At 36.8% G+C, this 21997-nt stretch overlaps 1 protein-coding gene and 1 non-coding gene across 5 annotated transcripts in view; both read left to right on the top strand.

Moving 5' to 3' along the window:
• Positions 1–21997, top strand: part of PREPL (prolyl endopeptidase like) — a 38520-nt gene that overhangs the window by 8335 nt on the left and 8188 nt on the right. For 3 of the 4 annotated variants that reach the window (XM_070798583.1, XM_070798585.1, XM_070798586.1), the window contains 9 exons: positions 3800–3922; positions 5284–5350; positions 7214–7420; positions 9109–9244; positions 11501–11717; positions 12338–12523; positions 17524–17721; positions 20187–20362; positions 21670–21886. In XM_070798583.1, the coding sequence (XP_070654684.1) occupies positions 3800–3922; positions 5284–5350; positions 7214–7420; positions 9109–9244; positions 11501–11717; positions 12338–12523; positions 17524–17721; positions 20187–20362; positions 21670–21886 (1527 nt within the window). The remainder of the gene's footprint in view (positions 1–3799; positions 3923–5283; positions 5351–7213; positions 7421–9108; positions 9245–11500; positions 11718–12337; positions 12524–17523; positions 17722–20186; positions 20363–21669; positions 21887–21997) is intronic. The other variant, XM_070798584.1, reaches the window with a different exon arrangement.
• Positions 18799–18928, top strand: LOC139186003 (small nucleolar RNA SNORA33). Its single transcript, XR_011569580.1, has one exon. It is a non-coding gene; the product is annotated as a small nucleolar RNA SNORA33 (small nucleolar RNA).

Raw genomic sequence — 21997 nt, 5'->3', positions numbered from 1 at the left:
TGAGAAAGCTACCCTTGAACTTACCTGGGTTTTGTGTCTGTTTTATGAAGGGACACTTAATTATCAATGTCTTTGGTAGTCATTGGCTTATACAGCTCTTCTGTTGTTTGAATCAGTTTTGCTAATTTATTTTCTGGAAAATTATCCATTTTATCATATTTTCAAATGTATTAGCTTAAAGAACTGTATTGTAATTTTTAAAAATCTTTGTTATATCTGTAATTATGCCATCTTTTTCATTTCTAATATCTTTGTCTTTTTAAGTCAAGTTTTATACATGCCTTTCTTCTTGTTTGGTCCCTAAGTTGTGTCCGACTCTGCGACCCCTTGGACTGCAGCACTCCAGGCCTCCGTGTCCTGGGCCTCCCTGTCCAGGCCTCCCATGTCTTTCTTAGTGCATTTTTAAAAGAACCAACTTTTTCTATTTGTTGGTCCTTTCTTTAGTTTATCAATTTCATTGAAACAAATTAAATTAATTTCCTTTCTTCTACTTTAGGTTTACTCTTCTCTTTTTGTGTCTTAAATTGAAATTCTCTATATTGCATTATTTCAGGGGACTCATAAAGTCAGCTTGTCCCACTGTTCATATGCTAAGCTTAATAATGTCAATAAAGGTGATAATTGCTAGTTCTCTCCATTGTTAAGGGGCCATTATTCCCTTTGCAATTACTAAGTAGAATGTAGGGTAATACTTTGTGCAAATATTTTACTACCCAGTATCATTTCACCTAATGAGTTTAATAACCATGGATAATCTTTACCCTAATCACTTGTTTCAGTGGGGGTTGCTAATGTTTTTCTATTTCTGTTATTCTTTCTACATTTATTAGCTAGTATTATTCTGTAAAAAAGTTTTCCCCCTTTTTTAGTCTTTTTATTTTTTTTAGTTTGGTGTGTGTTTTGTTTTTTACTTCTTTTTAAATTATTGTGAGTTTTTAAAGTAATCAATTACAGTCATTACTATTTTTGATGCTCAAACTGCCCTAAATGTGGCTAGTAGGAACCCCCTCAAACTGGCCCTTGTGTTCTTTTCACACATCTCCATAAGCCTTTGAACACTTCTTGCTTTCTAACACAAAACATCCTAAGCCTACTTTTTACTCTCCCTGTCCCAGACTTGGAATTAGCCATTTACTAATGGCACCATCTTTACTCTAAGCTGCCCAGTGTTCTTCTGTTGTGTGATTTTTCTGTCTTCAGAGTTCAATGATGTTGCTCTAATAAAGTTTACATATCCATTTTTCTATCTTAAGGGTTTTCATTACTAAAATGGTTTTGTAGTAGGCCACCCAGAAGATGAGGAAGACTGGTTCTTTTTTCCATTAATAAAGTGACACTGTACATGTAAGCTCTTAAAATTTAAAGTTAAAGCTCTCCTCATCTCAGCTCCATTAGGCAGTTTATGCCCTTAAAACCAATGAACTATTAATGTATTAAGATGCTTGGCTAAGATCGATAGGTTTGGCTGCATACCCTAATGATAATGCTAGCTAGCATTGAAATGAAAGCTTGGAACATCCAGTGAGTATTGTTGAGGACAGAACTTAAACCAAAACCAACTTGGAGTACTTTGTGAATATTATATAAAATCTCAGTTTCCCTGGGAGTATTTCCTTTTGAGGAATCATTTACAAAATGCTTGAACTCTACTTCTACTTTATTAAGGCAGTTCAAAATCCTGTTGATTTCAGGGTTTTTGGTTCAGATAAACTCAACTGGATTTGTGACACAGAAAAAAAATTAAGACTGTAAGGTAAGTGTAGGAGGATAGGTATTGGGCCCAGCCCTGTTGCCTTTAGTCCTGCATTAACCACGGCTCTCAATCAGAAAGAACCAGTGTTGAAAAGTGGCAGAGCTCAGCTCCTGGTCTGGGATGTGCTGGGGGCTGCAAGGTACTCTCTTTGTAGCTCTCCTGACTCTAATTCTAATAGGAATTAACAGAACAGATAAGCATATATCTGGAAATAAAAAATCAGCTCCTATACCTCATGTGAAGAGTTAACTCATTGGAAAAGACCCCGATGCTGGGAGGGTTTGCGGGCGGGAGGAGAAGGGGACGACAGAGGATGAGATGGCTGGATGGCATCACCAACTCGATGGACATGAGTTTGGGTGAACTTCGGGAGTTGGTGATGGACAGGGAGGCCTGGTGTGCTGCGATTCATGGGGTCGCAAAGAGTCGGACACGACTGAGCGACTGAACTAACTAATCACTAAGTTATAGTTTCAAGAAAGATTTCTAGTGATCTGTTTCGTGCTCTAGGTGATAATAGGAAATTATTGGTATAGATATTGTGTCTCACTAAAGATCAACACTAGATTTTGTAGAGATACTTTAAAAAAAAAAAAAAGTAAACATATGAGCCTCTAGTATTTGAACTTGTTACTCAAGCACATTAATTATATTATTGAAGTAGAGAGTAAATAACTCAGGTAACGATCATTATGGCTAGTGTGAATCTAATCCAAATCATAAAGCATCCCAAAAAGTCTTAAAACTTTGTGAAAATGATTAATTTTCCATTTAATTTGCTTTGGTGATTTTTCTGTTTTATTCTTTAATTTTAGATTATACTCTTTGTGATATAGACTCTTTGTGATATAGACTGTATCACTTACATTCACTACACTGTTGGTAAAGTGTCATGGACACACTTGTGCAATACATATCAACCAGCTGTTGGAGGTCCTTACCAAAGGCTTAGTGCCCCTCTGGCACAAATCACTGTACAGTTGTCATCTTTGGCAGAAAGGTGACATTGAAAATCTTGGCTAAAATTCTTTTCCTTAAGCAAGGCAAACTCATGGTGTATTGAATTATTGAACCCTTTTTTTAATTTGAGAACTGAGATTTTTGCCTAACCCAAATGTTAATAATTCATATGGTATTTGTGTGTTCAGCAGACATCAACTTAAGCTCTTAGCTTATTAGGAACTCCTAATAAGACAAAGAGTGCTTTATTTAGCTTTCACCTGTATCTCTACCCACTGGTTTTCCATTAGTTTTCCTTATTCTTCCTTTTTTAAGATGAATATATTATCTTGTTCCTTATCTCAAAAGAGAAGTTCTGTTTTATAAAGCCTTAATTCACCATTTGATCTGATAAACAGTTCTATTTGGAGGATTCCTTATCCCCACAAGAGAAGAAAATTACAGCCAGTGAAGATAGAAAGTAACGAAAACTTCTTATCATGACTCTTGCTGTGAATAAAATAATAATGAACATTTATTGATAATGTTAATGTCTTCCTCTGCCTTCGACTTTTTTCTCGTTTTAGGAGGTACTTTATAAAATTCATCAGACTTCTGCTTCTCACACCTGGCTATTAAGTGTGTTTAAGTGTTCACAGGATTTCATTTATTGCTTTCCTATAGTATTTCTGAATACTCCTCAGCACTTCTTAGTACTTCTGCCTCTTCAGGACTTACACATTTAAAGTAATGTGTGCATGTGCGCTCAGTCGTGTCCAACTCTTTGCGACCCCATGGACTGTAGCCGGCCAGGCTCCTCTGTCTATGGAATTTCCCAGCCAAGAATACTGGAGTGGGTTGCCATTTCCTTCTGTAGTCATTAAGTATCAACCTCATTTTCTTTCTTTACATTTTTAAATGAAAAAGAGGAAATGACTTATTAAACTTACGAAACAATATTTAAGATCTGTGAAATGCAGTTTATTTCATAGGTATACATCTAATGTTGTATTTGCATGAGAAGGAAATAAGAATTATCTTTAAAAGGTGAAAGTTTTTTTTTCCTAATTGAAATATTATGATCATACTGATAAAACTTTTTTCCAGAATTTTCTGTCTAGTAAACAGGAAAACGAGAAACCCCTTTCAGAAAACATGGATGCGTTTGAAAAAGTGAGAGCAAAATTAGAAACACAGCCACAAGAAGAATACGAAATCATCAATGCAGAGGTAAGATATCTTATCTCTATTTTTTTAAACCTTATATTACCAGTTGGGATACAAATGAAATACCTTATGGTTTTTTTTTTAATTAATACCTTATGATTTATAATGTTTATGATTTATAAACATAAGCCCACATCCAAATTAGACTGATTTTGGCCTTTAATATGTGCTGAAAAACTTAAAGAACAAAGAATAAGCTAATTATGATCCTTTAAATAAATTGTAAAGATCAAAGCCAAGATGAATTTCCAAGCATATTATATTAATTTTGGTTTTTGGAAACAACCGATTCTGCTTTTAAATTTTTTTAAATAATTCTAGTGAGAAGTTAAAGTGAAATTAAGTCAGTGCTTCATTGTTTGAAAAGTATTTGATTGTTCTAGCTATACTTTTTTTTTTAATAAAAGAAAATTCACTTTGAACAGTTTAATACCATGAAAGCCAAGTATTTGCTTGACCATTTTGTGTTTACCACACTCATAAATATTCAGTTGAAACTGAACATACATGTTGAATTTTTTTTTTTGAAAAATTTTTTGATAAGAATGGAAAACAGAACCACAGCTTATGAGTGAAAATTACATGCATAGTAGAATGAAAATAGCAATACAGTCCATGGAGGTACAGAGAGCCTGACATGACTTAGCGGCTGAACAACAAAGAATCAGGAATTCCAGATTCAAATCACACCATTAACTAGCAGGTAGAAAATGTCTTAAGCTACCTAATATCATATCAGTCAGTCAGTTGCATTTAGTATGTAGGAATTAGACAAGAGCATGATTCATGTATTGGTAATGGTCTTTCTCTCTCTCAAATTGCCTTTATCTGTCACCTCTACAGAGGGTAAGATGCTTTGTGTAAAATCAGATCAAACCATGAACAGTTGGAAGTGACAGCATATTTTAGAGGAAAGAATCTCAGAAAGGTATTGACTGGGTTTTCAGCCTAGTCTTAAGTCATGGTTTTCACATCTGCATAATTTTGGTTTATCTTAATGATGCCACTTGATCTCTGTTAATTGTCAGATGTTCCAAAAATAAAGCTAACGTGGTTCGTACATTCATGAGAACTGACATAGGTTTTGTTTTGCCTTCTCTTTGTTGTTTCTTTCATTTATGTATTAGAAATGCCTCCAATGATTATAAACATATGAACACCATATCTTGATCACTATATTGTATATTTGTATCCATTTAATATTTTTTCTATGTTCATTCATAGACTTCAGCAGGTCTGCTTTTATAAAAGATCTCATTTCTTCATCTTGAATAGTCAGACCATTAAACAATTAATTAAATTGTGTTTAAACTGGTGGATAAATGATTGTTATTATTAAATAAATTGTTTCTTTATATTGTCAGATTAAACATGGTGGTTTTGTTTATTATCAAGAGGGCTGCTGCTTGGTTCGTTCCAAAGATGAAGAAGGTACCGTACAGTTTTCCTTTTTAAGAAACACTTGATTTTTCTGATTTCACATTTTTCATGAGAAATTTGGTATTGATTTTTTTAATTTGTATTTTCTGTTGCAGTATAGTTGATTTACAGTTATTAGTCTCATATATACTGTAAAGTGATTCAGTTACACACATACATATGTCCATTCTTCAGATTCTTTTCCCATATAGGTTATTACAACATATTGAGTAGAGTTCCCTGTGCTGTACATTAGGTCCTTGTTGATTATCTGTTTTATATATAGTAGTGTATATGTTAATCCCAAACTCCTAATTTATCCCTCCCCTCTACATTTCCCCTTTGGTGTGGTAAATTTGTCTTCAAAGTCTGTGAGTGTGTTTATCTTTTGCAAATAAGTTTCTTTGTATCATTTTTTTTTAGATTCCACATATTAAGTGATATAATATGAAACTTCTCTTTTTCTATCTGACTGACTTAGTATGACAATCTTTAGGTCCTTCCATGTCGCTGCAAATGGCATTGTGTCATTCTTTTTGGTGGCCAAGTAATATTCTATTGTGTATCTATATCTGTACATCTTTATCCATTCCTCTGTCACTGGCCATTTAGGTTTCTTTGAGTCTCGGGTATTATAAAGAGCACTGCAGTGAACACGGGTTCATGTATCTTTTTGAATTATGGTTTTCTCTGGATATATGCCCAAGAGGATTGCTGGATCATATGGTAGTTCTGTTTTTCGTTTTTTAAGGAACCTCCGTACTGTTCTCTGTAGTGGTTATACCAATTTACATTCCCATGAACAGTGTAGGAGGGTTCCTTTTTCTCCACACACGTTCCAGCATTTATTGTTTGTTCAGGCCCCCACTGGCTTTCAAAGCCAAATGCTCTGGAGGCTCCTTCCAATGCCAACCTCTCAGGCTGGGGAGCCTGCCATGGGACTTGGAACACTCACTCCTGTGGGAGAGCCTTTGTGATATAATTATTTTTCCAGTTTGTGGCTTGCCCACCCAGTGGTTGGGATTTGATTATATCATGAAAGCGTTCCCCCACCCCCACCCGACTGTCTCATTGTAGCTTCTTTGTCCTTGGATATAAAGTATGCTTTTTTGATAGGTTCCAGTCTTTTTAGTCAGTGGTTGTTCAACAGTTAGTTGTGATTTGGTGTTTTCTTGAGAGGAAGTGAACTCAAGTCCTTCTCCTACTCTATCTTGTCAGAAATTAAGGGCTGCTTTTAGTTTGTATGCTCGCTGCTTCTTCCCTAACATATGTGGCCCTTATCCCCTTGATATGGGGTGTGCTGGTCCGTGTGTACTCCCAGGACAGAAGGGCCAGTGATGGTACCTACTCACCCCCTGTACATGCTGCCTGAAAGGCTGGTATTGGTTTTCAAAGATATAAAAAATAGGTTTTGATTTTTATCTTTATTTTAAATGACTAGCTTTTAATATCTGGGTTTGCCTAAGCTAGAATTAATACTTAACTCTCAGAAGCTTTGGCAGAGAGAATGGAGGTGAGAACCAGCATTTTTTGAGCATCTACCAAATCCCAGTTACTATGCTAGGCACAACATAGATTACTCAGTGTCACTTACAGTTTCTTACTTTTCTAGGTTCTATATGGTCTATAAATATTAGACTAACTGTATCAAGTAACATCACATAGGCTGATGCATAGAGTAATACTGAATAGGATATTGTAATATTAAATAACAAATGCCATTTTCTACACACATCAAGCTACTGTCAATGCTGAAGGAAGCCATAATGTAGCATCTTAAAGAAGGGGAATGCTACTCTAAAACACTTAAATATAGTGTAAAAAATTGTAAGTATATCTTATGGAATTATCTCCTCTACTTTTTTCTTTATGCAGCAGACAATGATAACTATGAAGTTTTGTTCAATTTGGAGGAACTTAAATTAGAGCAGCCCTTCATTGACTGTATCAGAGTTGCTCCTGATGAAAAATATGTAGCTGCCAAGATAAGAACTGAGGATTCTGAAGCATCTACCTGTATAGTTGTGAAGCTCAGTGATCAGCCTGTAATGGAAGCTTCTTTCCCAAATGTGTCTAGTTTTGGTAAGACACCAACTAAAACATTGAAAAGACAACAGCAAGAGAATTGTCTACACTTTTGAGACACTTTTATTTGCCCACATGAATGAATCAGAAGATGAATGCCTGATCTGTTTATCCCTGTGGACTCCATACCTTCCTCTGTGCCTCTTAACCAGGAGACCTTCCCTTCTTTAGTTAAATATCCAAATTCATGTCCATGTTTTTAAAAGTATTATAATCAGAGTCTAGGTTGCACAGTGCATGTTAATGTATCAGTAATATATATCAGGGCATGCATGCTAAGTCACTTCAGTCATGTCCAACTCTTTGCAACCCTGTAGACTGTAGCCCACCAGGCTCCTTATCAGTAATGTGTCAGTAATAATATTCTTTGCTATTACTTAGAGTACATGTTTGCATATAAATTACATCTTAATATTTTATTCAACTTTAGGCTGGGGTATTTTTTTAATTTCACATCATCTTGTCCAGCCATTGTAGCAGATTGCCCTGGGGTCTCTACCAAGGAACTCTAGAACAAGATGAATTTACTTTTTGTTTGTTTGTTTTTTCAACCACACACCTTGCGGGATCTTAGTTCCCTGACTAGGGATTGAACCGCACCCTGGCAGTGAAAGCGCCGAGTCCTAATGACTGGATGACCAGGGAATTCCCTGAACTTATTCATCATTAAAGTTATGATATTTTTACCAATACAGACAACTTTAAATTTTATCATTTATCACTGTGTGATTACATATACAGACTTTATCCTCCCTTTCATTTTCTGCCATAAATTTCCCCATTGTTTAGTAAAGAAATGCTTTTACAATGAGTTAAAATTATATCCTATCGAATTTTTTCTAAGACATACCTCTTGTACATTTTAACCTCTAAAATCAGAATGCATATAACAATGATGTCTTTCAGTCACTGTCAGCCAGGTGGCAGTCATGACGTAATTGTATGAATACTTTAATTTACAGCTTCTGGTAGGATCTAGAAAACACCAGCATGTGACTGATTCGTGTTGTTATATAGCAGAAACCAACACAAAATTATAAAGCAATTTTCCACCAATTAAAAAAATAAGATTTTTTGTTTAAAGCTTAGTTTGAGATAAACTGTCACTTGAAAACATACAAAAACATTTAGGCATGAGAGGAAGTGATCCAGTATTTCTGCAAACTTAAATATGGGCTTCCCAGGTGTCTCAGATGGTAAAGAAACCACCTGCAGTGTGAGAGACCTGGGTTTGATCCCTGAGTTGGGAAGATCCCCTGGAGGAAGACAGGACAACCCACTCCAGTATTCTTGTCTGGAGAATCCCATGGACAGAGGAGCCTGGTAGGCTGTAGTCCATGGGGTTACAAAGAGTCGGACACGACCAAATGTCTAAGCACAAGAGCGTGAAATTTAAACATAATCGATCTGCTGAAAGCAGTCTACCAAAGTCTTTCCTAAATATTGAATGTTCAACTCTTATTTAGAAACTTGAGTGCCTTGAAACTGATAACTACAAAACTTAGAATTGATGTAGTAGTATCTTTTTCTTTGGAAATATAGGGTTAGATATAATCAAACCTGTGTTAGATTGCCAGAGATAAACTTACACATCTCTTCTGTTTGACACTCAGAATGCACTGTGCCTTTTTCTTTTTAACTATAAATAGGTGGCTATGTATAATTCTTTAATTATTTTCTTTTAGAATGGGTAAAAGATGAAGAAGATGAAGATGTTTTATTCTACACCTTCCAGAGGAACCTTCGCTGTCATGATGTATATCGAGCCACTTTTGGTGATAACAAACGTAATGAACGTTTTTACACAGAAAAAGACCCAAGGTACTAGAACAATTCAATTAAGGCTTTATTTTCAGCGTATTTCTCTGGTTATCTAAAGTGCTACTCTTGGTTGAGTTAAAACATTGATTTTGGCTGGAATCAGATATAATAAGGCTAAGGTGAGCAAAGCATTCTTTTATAAGTGATTTAGATTCAAAATTGGAAACTAGTTATATTCAAACTTCAGAGTGAACACAGATATATCATTAGACTATAGGTGCTGAATTACTAACATCCTCTCTGTACTGACACGAGAAGAGTTCTTAGTTTAACACTTAAATAGCATTGCCATGCAGCACTTATGAACCTCTTGTAGGCCATAACTAGATTAACCATATCAGTTACACAGAATTCACTACTTATTTCATGTAGATTATCTAAAATTTAAATTGCTTTGCTTTGAGCCATGATGTACTTTGGTCTTTAAATTTTACTTTCCCCAGTAATCTGGTAATTCCTCCTTAAAGCTAATTCTTTTTGCTTCAGGACTTATGCCTCATATTACCACTTAAACAGGCTGGGAAGGAAATGATAATAAATTTATCTGGCAAAGTTCCTTAACTCTTACCCAGATGTACTTTTCCAAATGATTTATAAGAAACAAATTATTTCTTAACACCAGGGTCCTGTCACCTTATACATCATTTAACAGTATGATTTGGACAATGTCTCAACAGATTTTGCAAGATGAAAAAAAATGAGCTTTAAAAACCAATCTATGAGTGTAAAATTGATAACCCCAAACAAGAAAATTAACCCTTCACTTAATAAAATCTCAGACATGACAAGAACCTTAAAGAAAATCTTGTACAACCCCAAGTTCATATAAAGAACTTGAGGCCTGGAGAAATTACTCTTTTATTTATAATTAGTTCTAATTACAAATTTTATTTATAATTAGTTCTAATTATAAATAAATATAAATAATTATAATTATTTATAATTAGTTCTAATTATAGAACTAATACTCTTGATCCAGTAACACTGTCACTGCATTTTTTTCTGATGAGTCTATTAATGAGAATTTACTAGAACTATTCCTATGATCCCACTATTTTATGTGTCATTTGTCAAGATTGTCTTTTAGAAATGACAGTTTACCCTAGTAATTTATTACATTATACCAATGACTTTGATTATAGACTATTCTCTGTCTTGCAACTAAAACTTACCATCTGTCTTTATATTTCTTAGTATTTTCAGTATGAATTACTTTTATAATAAGGAAATGTAGATGCAATATTTAAAGGCATCCAGTGTGTCAATATGAATTAGTATAATGCTCTTGGGATAGTCTTTGATTTATGGAGTCATAAAAATACTCTTAATCATTAAAATAGTATTTCTATTACTAAGAATCCTAAGGAAATAATTATAAAAATTATGGAGAAGGAAACTATCTTCTTGATATGTTCCCTTTTATATTTATTACAATGAAATAGCTAAGTTTTTAAGAATTATGATAATTCAACTTAATAATAGGATATTAGGAAGCCATTAAAAATAATGATCATAAACTGTATAACTAATGTGGGGAAAGATGATAATATGTGTAGTAAGAAATGCAGAACCCAAAATTGCATCTCTATTTTAATTATAACTATTTAAAGACATGTATAAAATACAAATAAGCCCTGGAAGGAAAAACAGAAAAATTAAACTTTAAAAAATGTGTTAGTTTAGTGAGATTGTGAGGGTTTTTATTCCTGTTACTTGTTTTGTTATAAAAACTGGGAGAGTAGGAAAAAAGGATATCCAACATGCATTCAAAGGAAAAACAAAGAAAACTCTGTCTCTTTTCTTCCCTACAATTACATATCTTCTCCAGGAAGTTTATTTCCTCTTCTCAGCAAAAACCCCTGTAATCTATTAATGTAATTGAGTGTTAAATGGTATCTGTAGTTTACCTTGAAATGCATTTTTTTTTAAAGATGGATTGCAAGCTACATAAATATGTGATAAAGGAAATACAGCAAAATGTTAGCAGGTATAGAATCTTGGTGGTGGGTTTTAAAAAATATTCATAATAAAATGTTAGAGAAAAATTATTTTGAATGCCTTTGCGGAGGAAATCAGAAAACATAATAGCCAGTTTTTACAAGCAGTATTTCACTAACGAGTTTTTCTTTTCTGTGTGCATTAGAAATTAATATATATACTCAATACCAGTGAGAAATTGTCATTAGCAATGATAGCTTACATTTGAAATTTATTGGATTTTTCCTCTCTCTCTCTCCCTCTCTTTTTTCTGCATAGTTTTTTTGTCTTCCTTTATCTTACAAAAGACAGTCGTTTTCTCACCATGAATATCATGAGCAAGACCACTTCTGAGGTGTGGTTGATAGATGGCCTGAGCCCTTGGGACCCACCAGTACTTATCCAGAAGCGAATCCATGGGGTCCTTTACTATGTGGAACATAGAGATGATGAGTTATACATTCTCACTAACGTTGGCGAACCTACAGAATTCAAGGTAAATCCTGTATTTTCGTGGTTCCCATTTAGGCTGTTAGGAAGTGTTACAGTAATATCAACATTTCTTGCTCTAAGAGTTTATTGTTTCATAAGATTTGGGTCATTAAAAACTGATGTGTATAACCAATCCCATTTCTCTTCCCTCAGAGCTAATATACCTCTTCATATTTTACTATACCTAAAAACGTTAGCAAAGGAAAATATTCCCTATCCTAAATAATATTAGTCATCAAAGCCAAACTTAGTGGCTTAACAAACTTTTCAAACTTTTATAAACAAGATTTTGAGATCAGTTTGGACTGATCTCAGGCAGTTCCTCTGCTGGTCTCAGCTAGGCTCAGTGATGGCCCCAACAGTCAAGGAGCCGAGGTCTCACTGAGGCCCCACTGGCTCTCGGTGCTTGACCATCAGCTAAGCACTGCATCATACCCACCCAGCAGGCTAGCCAGGGCTCATTCATAAGGTGATGTTCACACTTAACCCTGATGCAGAGTTAAGTTCCTTCAGCTCTTCATAAACAGTGCAGACTAATAAGGGCTGGTTTTCAGTGGTTTCATCTCTGGATGCTGTAGTCATCATTTCTCATACCTAGATCTCTTCTAATTTTGTTCCACACAGCTAATGAGAACAGCAGCTGATACCCCTGCTATTATGAATTGGGATTTGTTTTTCACGATGAAGAGAAATACCAAAGTTGTAGACTTGGACATGTTTAAGGATCATTGTGTTCTCTTCCTGAAGCATAGCAATTTACTTTATGTTAACGTGATTGGTCTGGCTGACGATTCAGTTCGGTCTCTAAAGGTATGTTTAATTTTCAAAAGATAATACCGTTAAATCAGAATACATGCCGTATTAACATCAAATTTTGAATAACAGCAATGTACTTTTTCTTAGAAATTAAATAGAATTTAGTATAGTGGGTCTTCATCAGGTTTAGGAGGTTTATTTTGGAATTACTTTTAGAAGTCTTTGCTTTTAGTGCACTGAAAAATCCTGCTGTATAGGATGAACTTCAGAAGTAGAGTTAAGTGCCATTGTATTTCTCTTGCTACATATCTCTGTATCATGTATCTCTACAACCTTAGATATAGTCATAACTCAGGCCAGCTTGGCAGCTGGAGCCTAACCACTACCTCCTTCTCCCATCCCAGACAGTAATCATGCCTCTGGTGTTTCTGCTACAGTGTTTCGGCCACACTTGTTTGTGTCTGTTTCATCTCTTTGCCAATTTCATAAAACTGTGAATGGTAACATTATCGCCCAGTTTTACAGCAGCATTAATATGTGAATTAAGGTAACATGCACTAAAGGGAAGAAGAGAGGCCTCTGTTTTGCTTTGTGTGGAAAGAGTTGTGTGACCAGCAAACAGGCCATTTGTATCTCCCTATCTATAGTATTATGACAATTTTTGCTAAAATGCAATTCAAGTAAATTCACTGGATATGTATTAAATTTTTATGTGCAGAGTTCTGTATTGGGCTCTCTGGAATGGAAAGATAGTAGGTCAAAATACCTGGCCGTAGGAGAATACCATTTATCATGAGATTAGACTTGTACACAAAGATTAAGTATAGGATGGGTTTAAATAAGTGGCATCAAAAACATAAAATGTGCCATGAGGCCTGGAGGGCCCAAGAAAACTTTAGGGGGTAGTAGAATTTGAGATAACCAAAGAAGATAGATAGGGTTTTGTTGGGTAGGGAAAGGAATAGTATTCTATGATGAGAAAGTCCATCAAATGAAGCTCTAAGCTGGAGAAGTTAGGAAAATATTCAGGAAACTGCTAATAAATCACTTTTATTTAAGCAGAACAAATTAGTAGGGGATGAAGCTACGATTTGACATTCTTTGACTGTCAACGTGATGAATTTATGCGTAAATTAAGAAGAGGGGAAATTTTGAAGTTTGAAGGCAGGGGAATAATTTAAGGAGTCATACTATACTTCACAAGGTTATCTGGCAGCCTTGTTAGAGTACACCGAAGCACCAAGAGATGAGGGGTATGGAGGTTAGTTTTGAGATTGTTATAGTGGCGTAGAAATCTAGACTAGAGATCTCTTCAAGAAAATTAGAGATACCAAGGAAACATTTCATGCAAAAACGGGCACAATAAAGGACAGAAACAGTATGGACCTAACAGAAGCAGAAGATATTAAGACAAGGTGGCAAGAATACACAGAAGAACTATACAAGAAAGATCTTAATGACCCAGATAACCACAATGGTGTGATCACTCACCTAGAGCCAGACATCCTGGAATGTGAAATCAAGTGGGCCTTAGGAAGCATCACTACGAACAAAGCCAGTGGAGGTGATGGAATTCCAGTTGAGCTATTTCAAATCATGGAAGATGATGCTGGTGAAGTGCTGCACTCAATATGCCAACAAATCTGGAAAACTCAGCAGTGGCCACAGGACTGGAAAAGGTCAGTTTTCATTCCATTCCCAAAGAAGGGAAATGCCAAAGAATGTTCAAACTACTGCACAATTGCATTCATTTCACATGCTAGTGAAGTAATGATCAAAATTCTCCAAGCTAGATTTCAACAGGATGTGAACTGAGAACTTCCAAATATTCAAGTTGGATTCAGAAAAGGCAGAGGAACCAGAGATCAAATTGCCAACATCTGACGGATCATAGAAAAAGCAAGAGAGTTCCAGAAAAACATCTGCTTCATTGACTATGCTAAAGTCTTTGACTGTGTGGATCACAACAAACTGTGGAAAATTCTTAAAGAGATGGAAATACCAGACCACCTTATCCTGCCTCCTGAGAAACCTGTATGCAGGTCAAGAAGCAACAGAACCAGACATGGAACAATAGATTAGTTCTGAATTGGGAAAGGAATACATCAAAACTGTATATTGTCACCCTGCTTATTTAACTTATTTGAGAGTACATCATGCGAAATGTCAGGCTAGATGAAACACAAGCTGGAATCAAGGTTGCCGGGAGAAATATCAATGACCTCAGATACGCAGATGACACCACCTTTATGGCAGAAAGCGAAGAAGAACTAAAGAGCCTCTTGATGAAGGTGAAAGAGGAGAGTGAAAAAGCTGGCTTACAACTCAACATTCAAAAAAAAAGATCATGGCATCCAGTCCCATCAGTTCAGTTCAGTTCAGTCGCTCAGTCGTGTCTGACTCTTTGCGACCCCATGAATTGCAGCACGCCAGGCCTCCCTGTCCATCACCAACTCCCGGAGTTCACCCAGACTCACATCCATCAAGTCAGTGATGCCATCCAGCCATCTCATCCTCTGTCGTCCCCTTCTCCTCCTGTCCCCAATCCCTCCCAGCATCAGAGTCTTTTCCAATGAGTCAACTCTTCGCATGAGGTGGCCAAAGTACTGGAGTTTCAGCTTTAGCATCATTCCTTCCAAAGAAATCCCAGGGCTGATCTTCAGAATGGACTGGTTGGATGTCCTTGCAGTCCAAGGGACTTCAAGAGTCTTCTCCAACACCACAGTTCAAAAGCATCAATTCTTCGGCGCTCAGCCTTTTTCACAGTCCAACTCTCACATCCATATGTGACCACAGGAAAAACCATAGCCTTGACTAGACGAACCTTTGTTGGCAAAGTAATGTCTCTGCTTTTGAATATGCTATCTAGGTTGGTCATAACTTTCCTTCCGAGGAGTAAGCGTCTTTTAATTTCATGGCTGCAGTCACCATCTGCAGTGATTTTGGAGCCCAAAAAAATAAAGTCTGACACTGTTTCCACTGTTTTCCATATATTTCCCATGAAGTGATGGGACCAGATGGCATATATATGGGGAAACAATGTAAACAGTGAGAGACTTTATTTTCCTGGGCTCCAAAATCACTGTGGATGGTGACTGCAGCCATGAAATTAAAAGATGCTTGCTCCTTGGAAGAAAAGCTTGACAAACTTAGTGTATTAAAAAGCAGAGACATTACTTTGCCAATAAAGGTCTGGATAGTCAAAGTTATGGTTTTTCCAGTAGTCATGTATGAATGTGAAAGTTGGACCATAAAGAAGGCTGAGTGCAGAAAAATTGATGCTTTTGAACTGTGGTGTTGGAGAAGACTTTTGAGAGTCCGTTGAACTGCAAGGAGATCCTACCAGTCCATCCTAAAGGAAATCAATTCTGAATATTCATTGGAGGGACTGATGCTGAAGCTGAAGCTCCAATACTTTGGCCACCTGATATGAAGAACTGACTCATTGGAAAAGAATTTGATGCTGGGAAAGTTTGAAGGCAGGAGGAAAAGGGGACCATGGAGGATGAGATGATTGGATGGCATCACTGATTCAATAGACATGAGTTTGAGCAAGCTCCAGGAGATGGTGAAGGACAGGGAAGCCTGGCGTGCCACAGTCCATGAGGTCGCAAAGAGTCGGACATGACTGAGCTACCAAACAACATCTAGTAAGTAAGTGAAGTCACTCAGTCGTGTCCGACTTTTTGCGACCCCATAGACTGTAGCCTACCTGGCTCTTCCATGCATTGGATTTTCCAGGCAAGAGTACTGGAGTGGGTTGCCATTTCCTTCTCCAGAAATAAATAAGAAAGAATGAGAACCTAAATAAAACGGCCAGAATTTTCTATCTACTTCATGAAGTCAAATTATCAAACGTAATGTCTGGTGTCTTAAAAGGCTGTATAAATGTTCTAAAACAAAAATGATTTTTAACTTTCATCATTACATTTTTCTTTTTAGTTATGGTTGTATACATTATAAATAGATAATATTTAAATAAACAAATTATCCTTGAAAATAATCCACAGTCTGAAGCGAATAAATTAGGGACTCTTCTAGAAAGACCATGCAAATATATGTCTGTAGTGCTTGACAGCAGTGGATTCTTTGGATTAATTACAAGAAATTTTCTCTGTGAACCTAAGCTCTTTGACCATAGTTTCTACAGGTTAAATGTACACTCTTTATGCACACATCCCCCATCTATCCTCTCTGAATAGTGCCCACCAGTGACGTTGCTGTGCCAAGACCTCTGATTTTCTAAGGAATTTGCTCTTTCTACAATTACTCAGGAAAAGAAAGGCAATTTTCTTTGAAATATTCTGACTCTCAGTGCCATTTCTAACATACCGTCAGCCTGCTTACTAGAGTTCTTTTAAAAGGTGGAAGAGGGATGTTAGTGGAAGGCTTGAGGCTGGACCCTGCTGCTCGGAGAGAATAAATTTTGATTTCTTTTCCTTTTTTCTCAAAGTTAACAATCTTAATCATAATAGCAGTGAGTCTCTCAGAGTAGGTGTGCGGGAAAGGTTTTGTTCTGCACAATGGTTAGCCTGGGAGCTAAAGTTAAAAACAAATTGTAAATGCTTTAGTGCTGCTGAGCTAGTTTGTAGTCTTGGAATAATGACTGTCGTCCCTGGGGCTGTCCAGGCAGTAGAGTGAGGGCTGCTGGGTAAATTATTAAAACCACAAGTGAGAGATCTCATGTTCTATGAGAAGAGAGATCTTGAAGATATCTTTGGGTTCTGGAATTCCTACTTGATTGGCTGTTATTCTTAATCTTTTTGTTGTTTCATTGCCCAAGTTTATATATCCCCAGATAAGCTTTTTTTTATTAAAGGAGATTTTAAGTCACTCTAGAATCATGATAAACCATTTTCCTGTACTTTTTTCTTATTTTTATTGGTCATTATTATTTTTGTTGTACTGAAGTAATCCTTAAATGAGGCATTAGATGAAAGTGGATAAAAATAAACTTGATATCTACATCATCTTGTTTGGAGCAGACCCAGAAATTTAATTAATAATACTTAGTGTCTCAATAAAGAGTACAGCTAACTGTTCTATTTCTTTAGCTCCCGCCTTGGGCCTGTGGCTTCATAATAGATACAAATTCAGACCCAAAGAACTGCCCCTTTCAGCTGTGTTCTCCAATACGTCCCCCGAAATATTATACATATAAGTTTGCAGAAGGCAAACTGTTTGAGGAAACTGGGCATGAAGACCCAATAACAAAGACTAGTCGTGTTTTACGTATGGAAGCCAAAAGCAAGGTAAGTCTTTGTGATCCTCACTGTCAGCCCCACCATTCACTGAGGAGATTCTGTTTGTTAATTATTAGTGCCCCGATGAGACTACATTACCACCGTTTAGTAAAGTGGATCTCACATTCCACTGCAAGACTCAAATCATCTTAGGAAGTAAATGGACTTTTCTTTAAACTTGAATACTCATGCAATTTTTTAAACATGGATTAGAAAATTTATAACCAGCGTACGTGCTAAGTCACTTCAGTCATGTTGAACTCTTTGCAGCCGTATGGACTGTGGACCGCCAAGCTCCTCTGTCCATGGCATTCTCCAGGTAAGAATGCTGGAGTGGGTTGCCATGCCCTCCTCCAGGAGATCTTCCCTCCTCCAGGGATTGAACCCATGTCTCTTACATCTCCTGCATTGACAGCTGGGTTCTTTACCACTAGCGCCACCTGGAAAGCCCTTTAACCAGCTTACAAGCCCTTGATATTGTGTATTGTGTATATTTAAATATTAAAAGTTGATTTAAAGAAAAAGATAGTTTGTGTGTCATTATGGCAAAAATTTTGAAGGTAATAAGCAATTAGAGTGAACTAGACTAAGCTAGTCCCTGCCCTTGTGGATATTAAATCTAGTGGGGAAGATGCGAGATTTTGAAGAAGTAATTACTAATGTACTGATTGCTGCAAAGGAAGATGTACTGAGGACAGTGGAAACATATGGTAAAAGGAACTTACCTCATCTGCAGAAATGGGGAAAGCTTCTCTGAGGAAGTATTGTCTCTAGAATGATCAAGAGTTAAGCTAGGGGGCTTCCCTGGTGGCTCAGTGGTAAAGAATGCACCAGTCAATGCATGAGACACAGGTTCGATCCCTGGTCCAGGAATATCCCACATGCCGCAGAGCAGCCAAGCCCATGTGCCACAACTGTTGAGCCTGTGCTCCACACCAAGAGGAGCCACCGTAGTGAGAAGCCTGCATTTTGCAACTAGAGAGTAGCCCCCGCTCCCCGCAACTAGAGAAAAGCCCACACAGCAGTGGAGACCCAGCACAGCCAAAAATAAGTAAATAAAATTATTTTTTAAAAAGGGTTAAGCTAAAGCCAGCCAAAGAATCTGCTAACCTGAATGTGTTTCTGCAGAAATTTAGAAAATGCTGGCAATAGGAAAGCCATGTTACGAGCCTTAAAGACATTGAAGTCATTAAGGTCCCTGAAAATGGCTACAAGGCATTTTAATGGTGGGAAATACTTAATAAGGTGTGCTTTTTTTTTTTTTGTAAAGCTTCACTAACTGGTGCTAACAACTTGGGAGTTTGTAAATTTTAGTAAAATCACATTTGTTTTTTAGAAAAAAAAAAAAAGGGTTAAGCTACAGGGACTTGCCTGGTGGTCCAATGGTTGAGATTCCACCTTCCAAGGCACGGGACTTGGGTTTGATCTCTGGTCAGGAACTGAGGTCCTACATGCAGTGGGGCAACCAAGCCCGCATGCCACAGGGAAGACCAGCGCAACCAAAAAAGAAACAGTTACGCTAGAAAGGGGAAAGGATTATTTTACAGAAATTCACCTATATCTCTTTATAACAATGAATCTTACTGAGAGGTAAAAATTCATTTACACTGTTGTAACAAGTTGAGTATAATAATGAGGGGGAGAGTTCTTCCTTATTTGATAACACACTAGTGCCCCAAAGTGAAGTTTTCAAAATTAGAGTGAAAAAATATAGAGTGGCCTGGTTATATTATTTTCCTTATGTAAACTAGTGCTTTTTCCTTAGTTTCTGTAAGCAGGGTGACAACCAACATTTCTACCCTTTTTCTATGAAAGGAAGATCAGGTATAGTTCATATTATCTGTCCAGAGAACTACACTGAGGTATAGTTGTTTGACTTAAAAATAATTTAGATGTTAAAATATATAAAACCTGAACCACTTTGAAACATTTTAAAAATAAAGTTAAATAGGTCGATGAAGAGGATGTGAGTGGGTGTTAGGTTAGAAGAGATTTCAGGTTTTAATGACTGAGAATTCTGACAGTTGAGTACCAAAAATTGAGTTGTTTAAACTTCTTTAGTTAATGTATTTGTATATATTCAAAGATAGGAAATGTCCATATGTTACCTGAGATATAGGAAGAATACTATGCTAATATATGTAACCTTGATAGTTTGGTTTGTCCTGAAAGAAAAAATATAGTTAAACTGAGTAGTGAAGAACTCGTTATAAAGTTACTTAACTGTCATGAAAAGCTACATTTAATAAACCATTTTCAAGCCAGAGTCTTACTTACTATCTTTTCTAGTTACTCTAATATTGTGTCAGCAGAGTAGCTGAAAATTAAGGACCCTGATGGGCTTTGAGAGACCATAACTCTTTGTCTTAATTAAATGAAGTTGCTGCTCAACATCAATAAGCATCACATAAAATTGGAGATAAAAAACTGTTTCAAAAGACTTCTTTACCTGCATAATACATCTTCATTTCCAGGACGGAAAATTAGTGCCAATGACTGTTTTCCATAAAACGGATTCTGAGGACTTGCAGAGGAAACCTCTCCTGGTACAAGTGTATGGAGCTTATGGAATGGATTTGAAAATGAATTTCAGGCCTGAAAAGCGGGTGTTGGTGGACGATGGCTGGATATTAGCATATTGTCATGTTCGGTGAGTCATGTTTTATGTGGCATATGAGGGCTGGAGCATCATCACATGTCCAGAATAACAAGATGCTGGGGAGCGAACATTGATTTGCTCATTTGTACTCCTAAGCCTGTGCTAGTGGAACCTGGTTCACTAGCAGAACCCTGGGTCTGGGATTATTTAATCCCAGGAGCAAAAGGGTATCTTTTTAGGATTTTACACCAGATTTTTAGAATTTTTAGAATAGATAAACCAGTCTCTGTGCTTAGCTACATTATTGTTTCCATTTCATTCTCCTGAGTTTGGATTTTTCTAAAATAGCTTCTTAAGATGGACTCTCTTTTTTCCACTCTAATTTCTGTATTATTTTGCTGATTTCAAGACACGAAAGTATTTTGTTTCTGTTTGAATCCTTTACCACTTTCCCATCTCCACAATAAAATCCAAATCCTCCATATTAACATCCTAATAATATGGCTTATCCTCATAGTGGCGTCTGTCAGCACTCCCCAAATACACCCTCCTCTCCAGCCATGTACATCCTACACATGCAGCCTTTGCTACATCATTTGAAATGACAGCCTCTGTGACCTTCCACATGCTGTGTCTCGATGCCTTCCCTTTCTTTTTGTTGTACAGTTTCTCCATCGTGTCCGACTCTTTGTGACCCCATGGACTGCAGCACGCCAGGCTTCCCCGTCCTTCACTGTCTCCCAGAGTTTGCTCAGACTCATGTCGATTGAGTCCATGACGCCATCCCTTTCTTTGCCCTTCTGGGAACTCACATTCTTCCTTCAAGACTCAGCTTAGGTGTCATCTCCTTAAAGCACTCATGTTCCTGACTCACATATATAGACAGGTAGATAGTCTCTGCTCTGGTTCTGCTTCTGTTATAGCAGTGACTGTGTTGCTTGGTAGCTGTTTTTCCCCGAAAAATTATGACCTCCAGGACAGAGGATTTCTACTTGTTTATATTTTTAAGGCCTGCATTTAGCACAATGCCTGGTAAATAGCAAGCAGGCACTCAAAGCATATTTGTTGAATCAAGTTTTGATTGTCTACAATAGGGTTGGCAAACTTTTTCTTTGAAGAACTAAATAGTAAAGTTTTAAGTTTTGCAGGCCACATATGGTCTCCACTGCATATTCCTGGTTGATATTTATTTTTTTCCCCAACCTTTAATTTAAAAATATAAAAATCCTTCTTAGCTCAAGGCCCATATAAAAAACAGGCCTCTGGGCAAATTTAGCCCAGAGGCTATAGTTTGCTGACCCTGACCTATATCATTAATATTTTTTCCCCACTAAAACTTTCTTGCCCTTTAATTTCAGGGGAGGTGGTGAGTTAGGCCTCCAGTGGCACGCTGATGGCCGGCTAACTAAAAAACTCAATGGCCTTGCTGACTTAGAAGCTTGCATTAAGACGCTTCATGACCAAGGCTTTTCTCAGCCAAGTCTAACAGCCCTGACTGCTTTCAGTGCTGGAGGGGTGCTTGTGGGAGCATTGTGTAATTCTAGCCCAGAACTGCTGAGAGCTGTGACTTTGGAGGTGAGTACTCTGTCTCTACTGTTTACCGAATAGGGAGGTGTGAAATAATAGATGCTCTAAGAAAAATTTCCTGTTCCAGTTTTACCATCGCAGAGAAGTATAGCAGAGCTT

Source organism: Bos indicus, chromosome 11, assembly GCF_029378745.1.
Source record: "Bos indicus isolate NIAB-ARS_2022 breed Sahiwal x Tharparkar chromosome 11, NIAB-ARS_B.indTharparkar_mat_pri_1.0, whole genome shotgun sequence".
Taxonomy (NCBI): domain Eukaryota; kingdom Metazoa; phylum Chordata; class Mammalia; order Artiodactyla; family Bovidae; genus Bos; species Bos indicus.
Note: the sequence above shows the minus strand (reverse complement) of the source record. Positions and strands in the feature narration are given on the sequence as shown.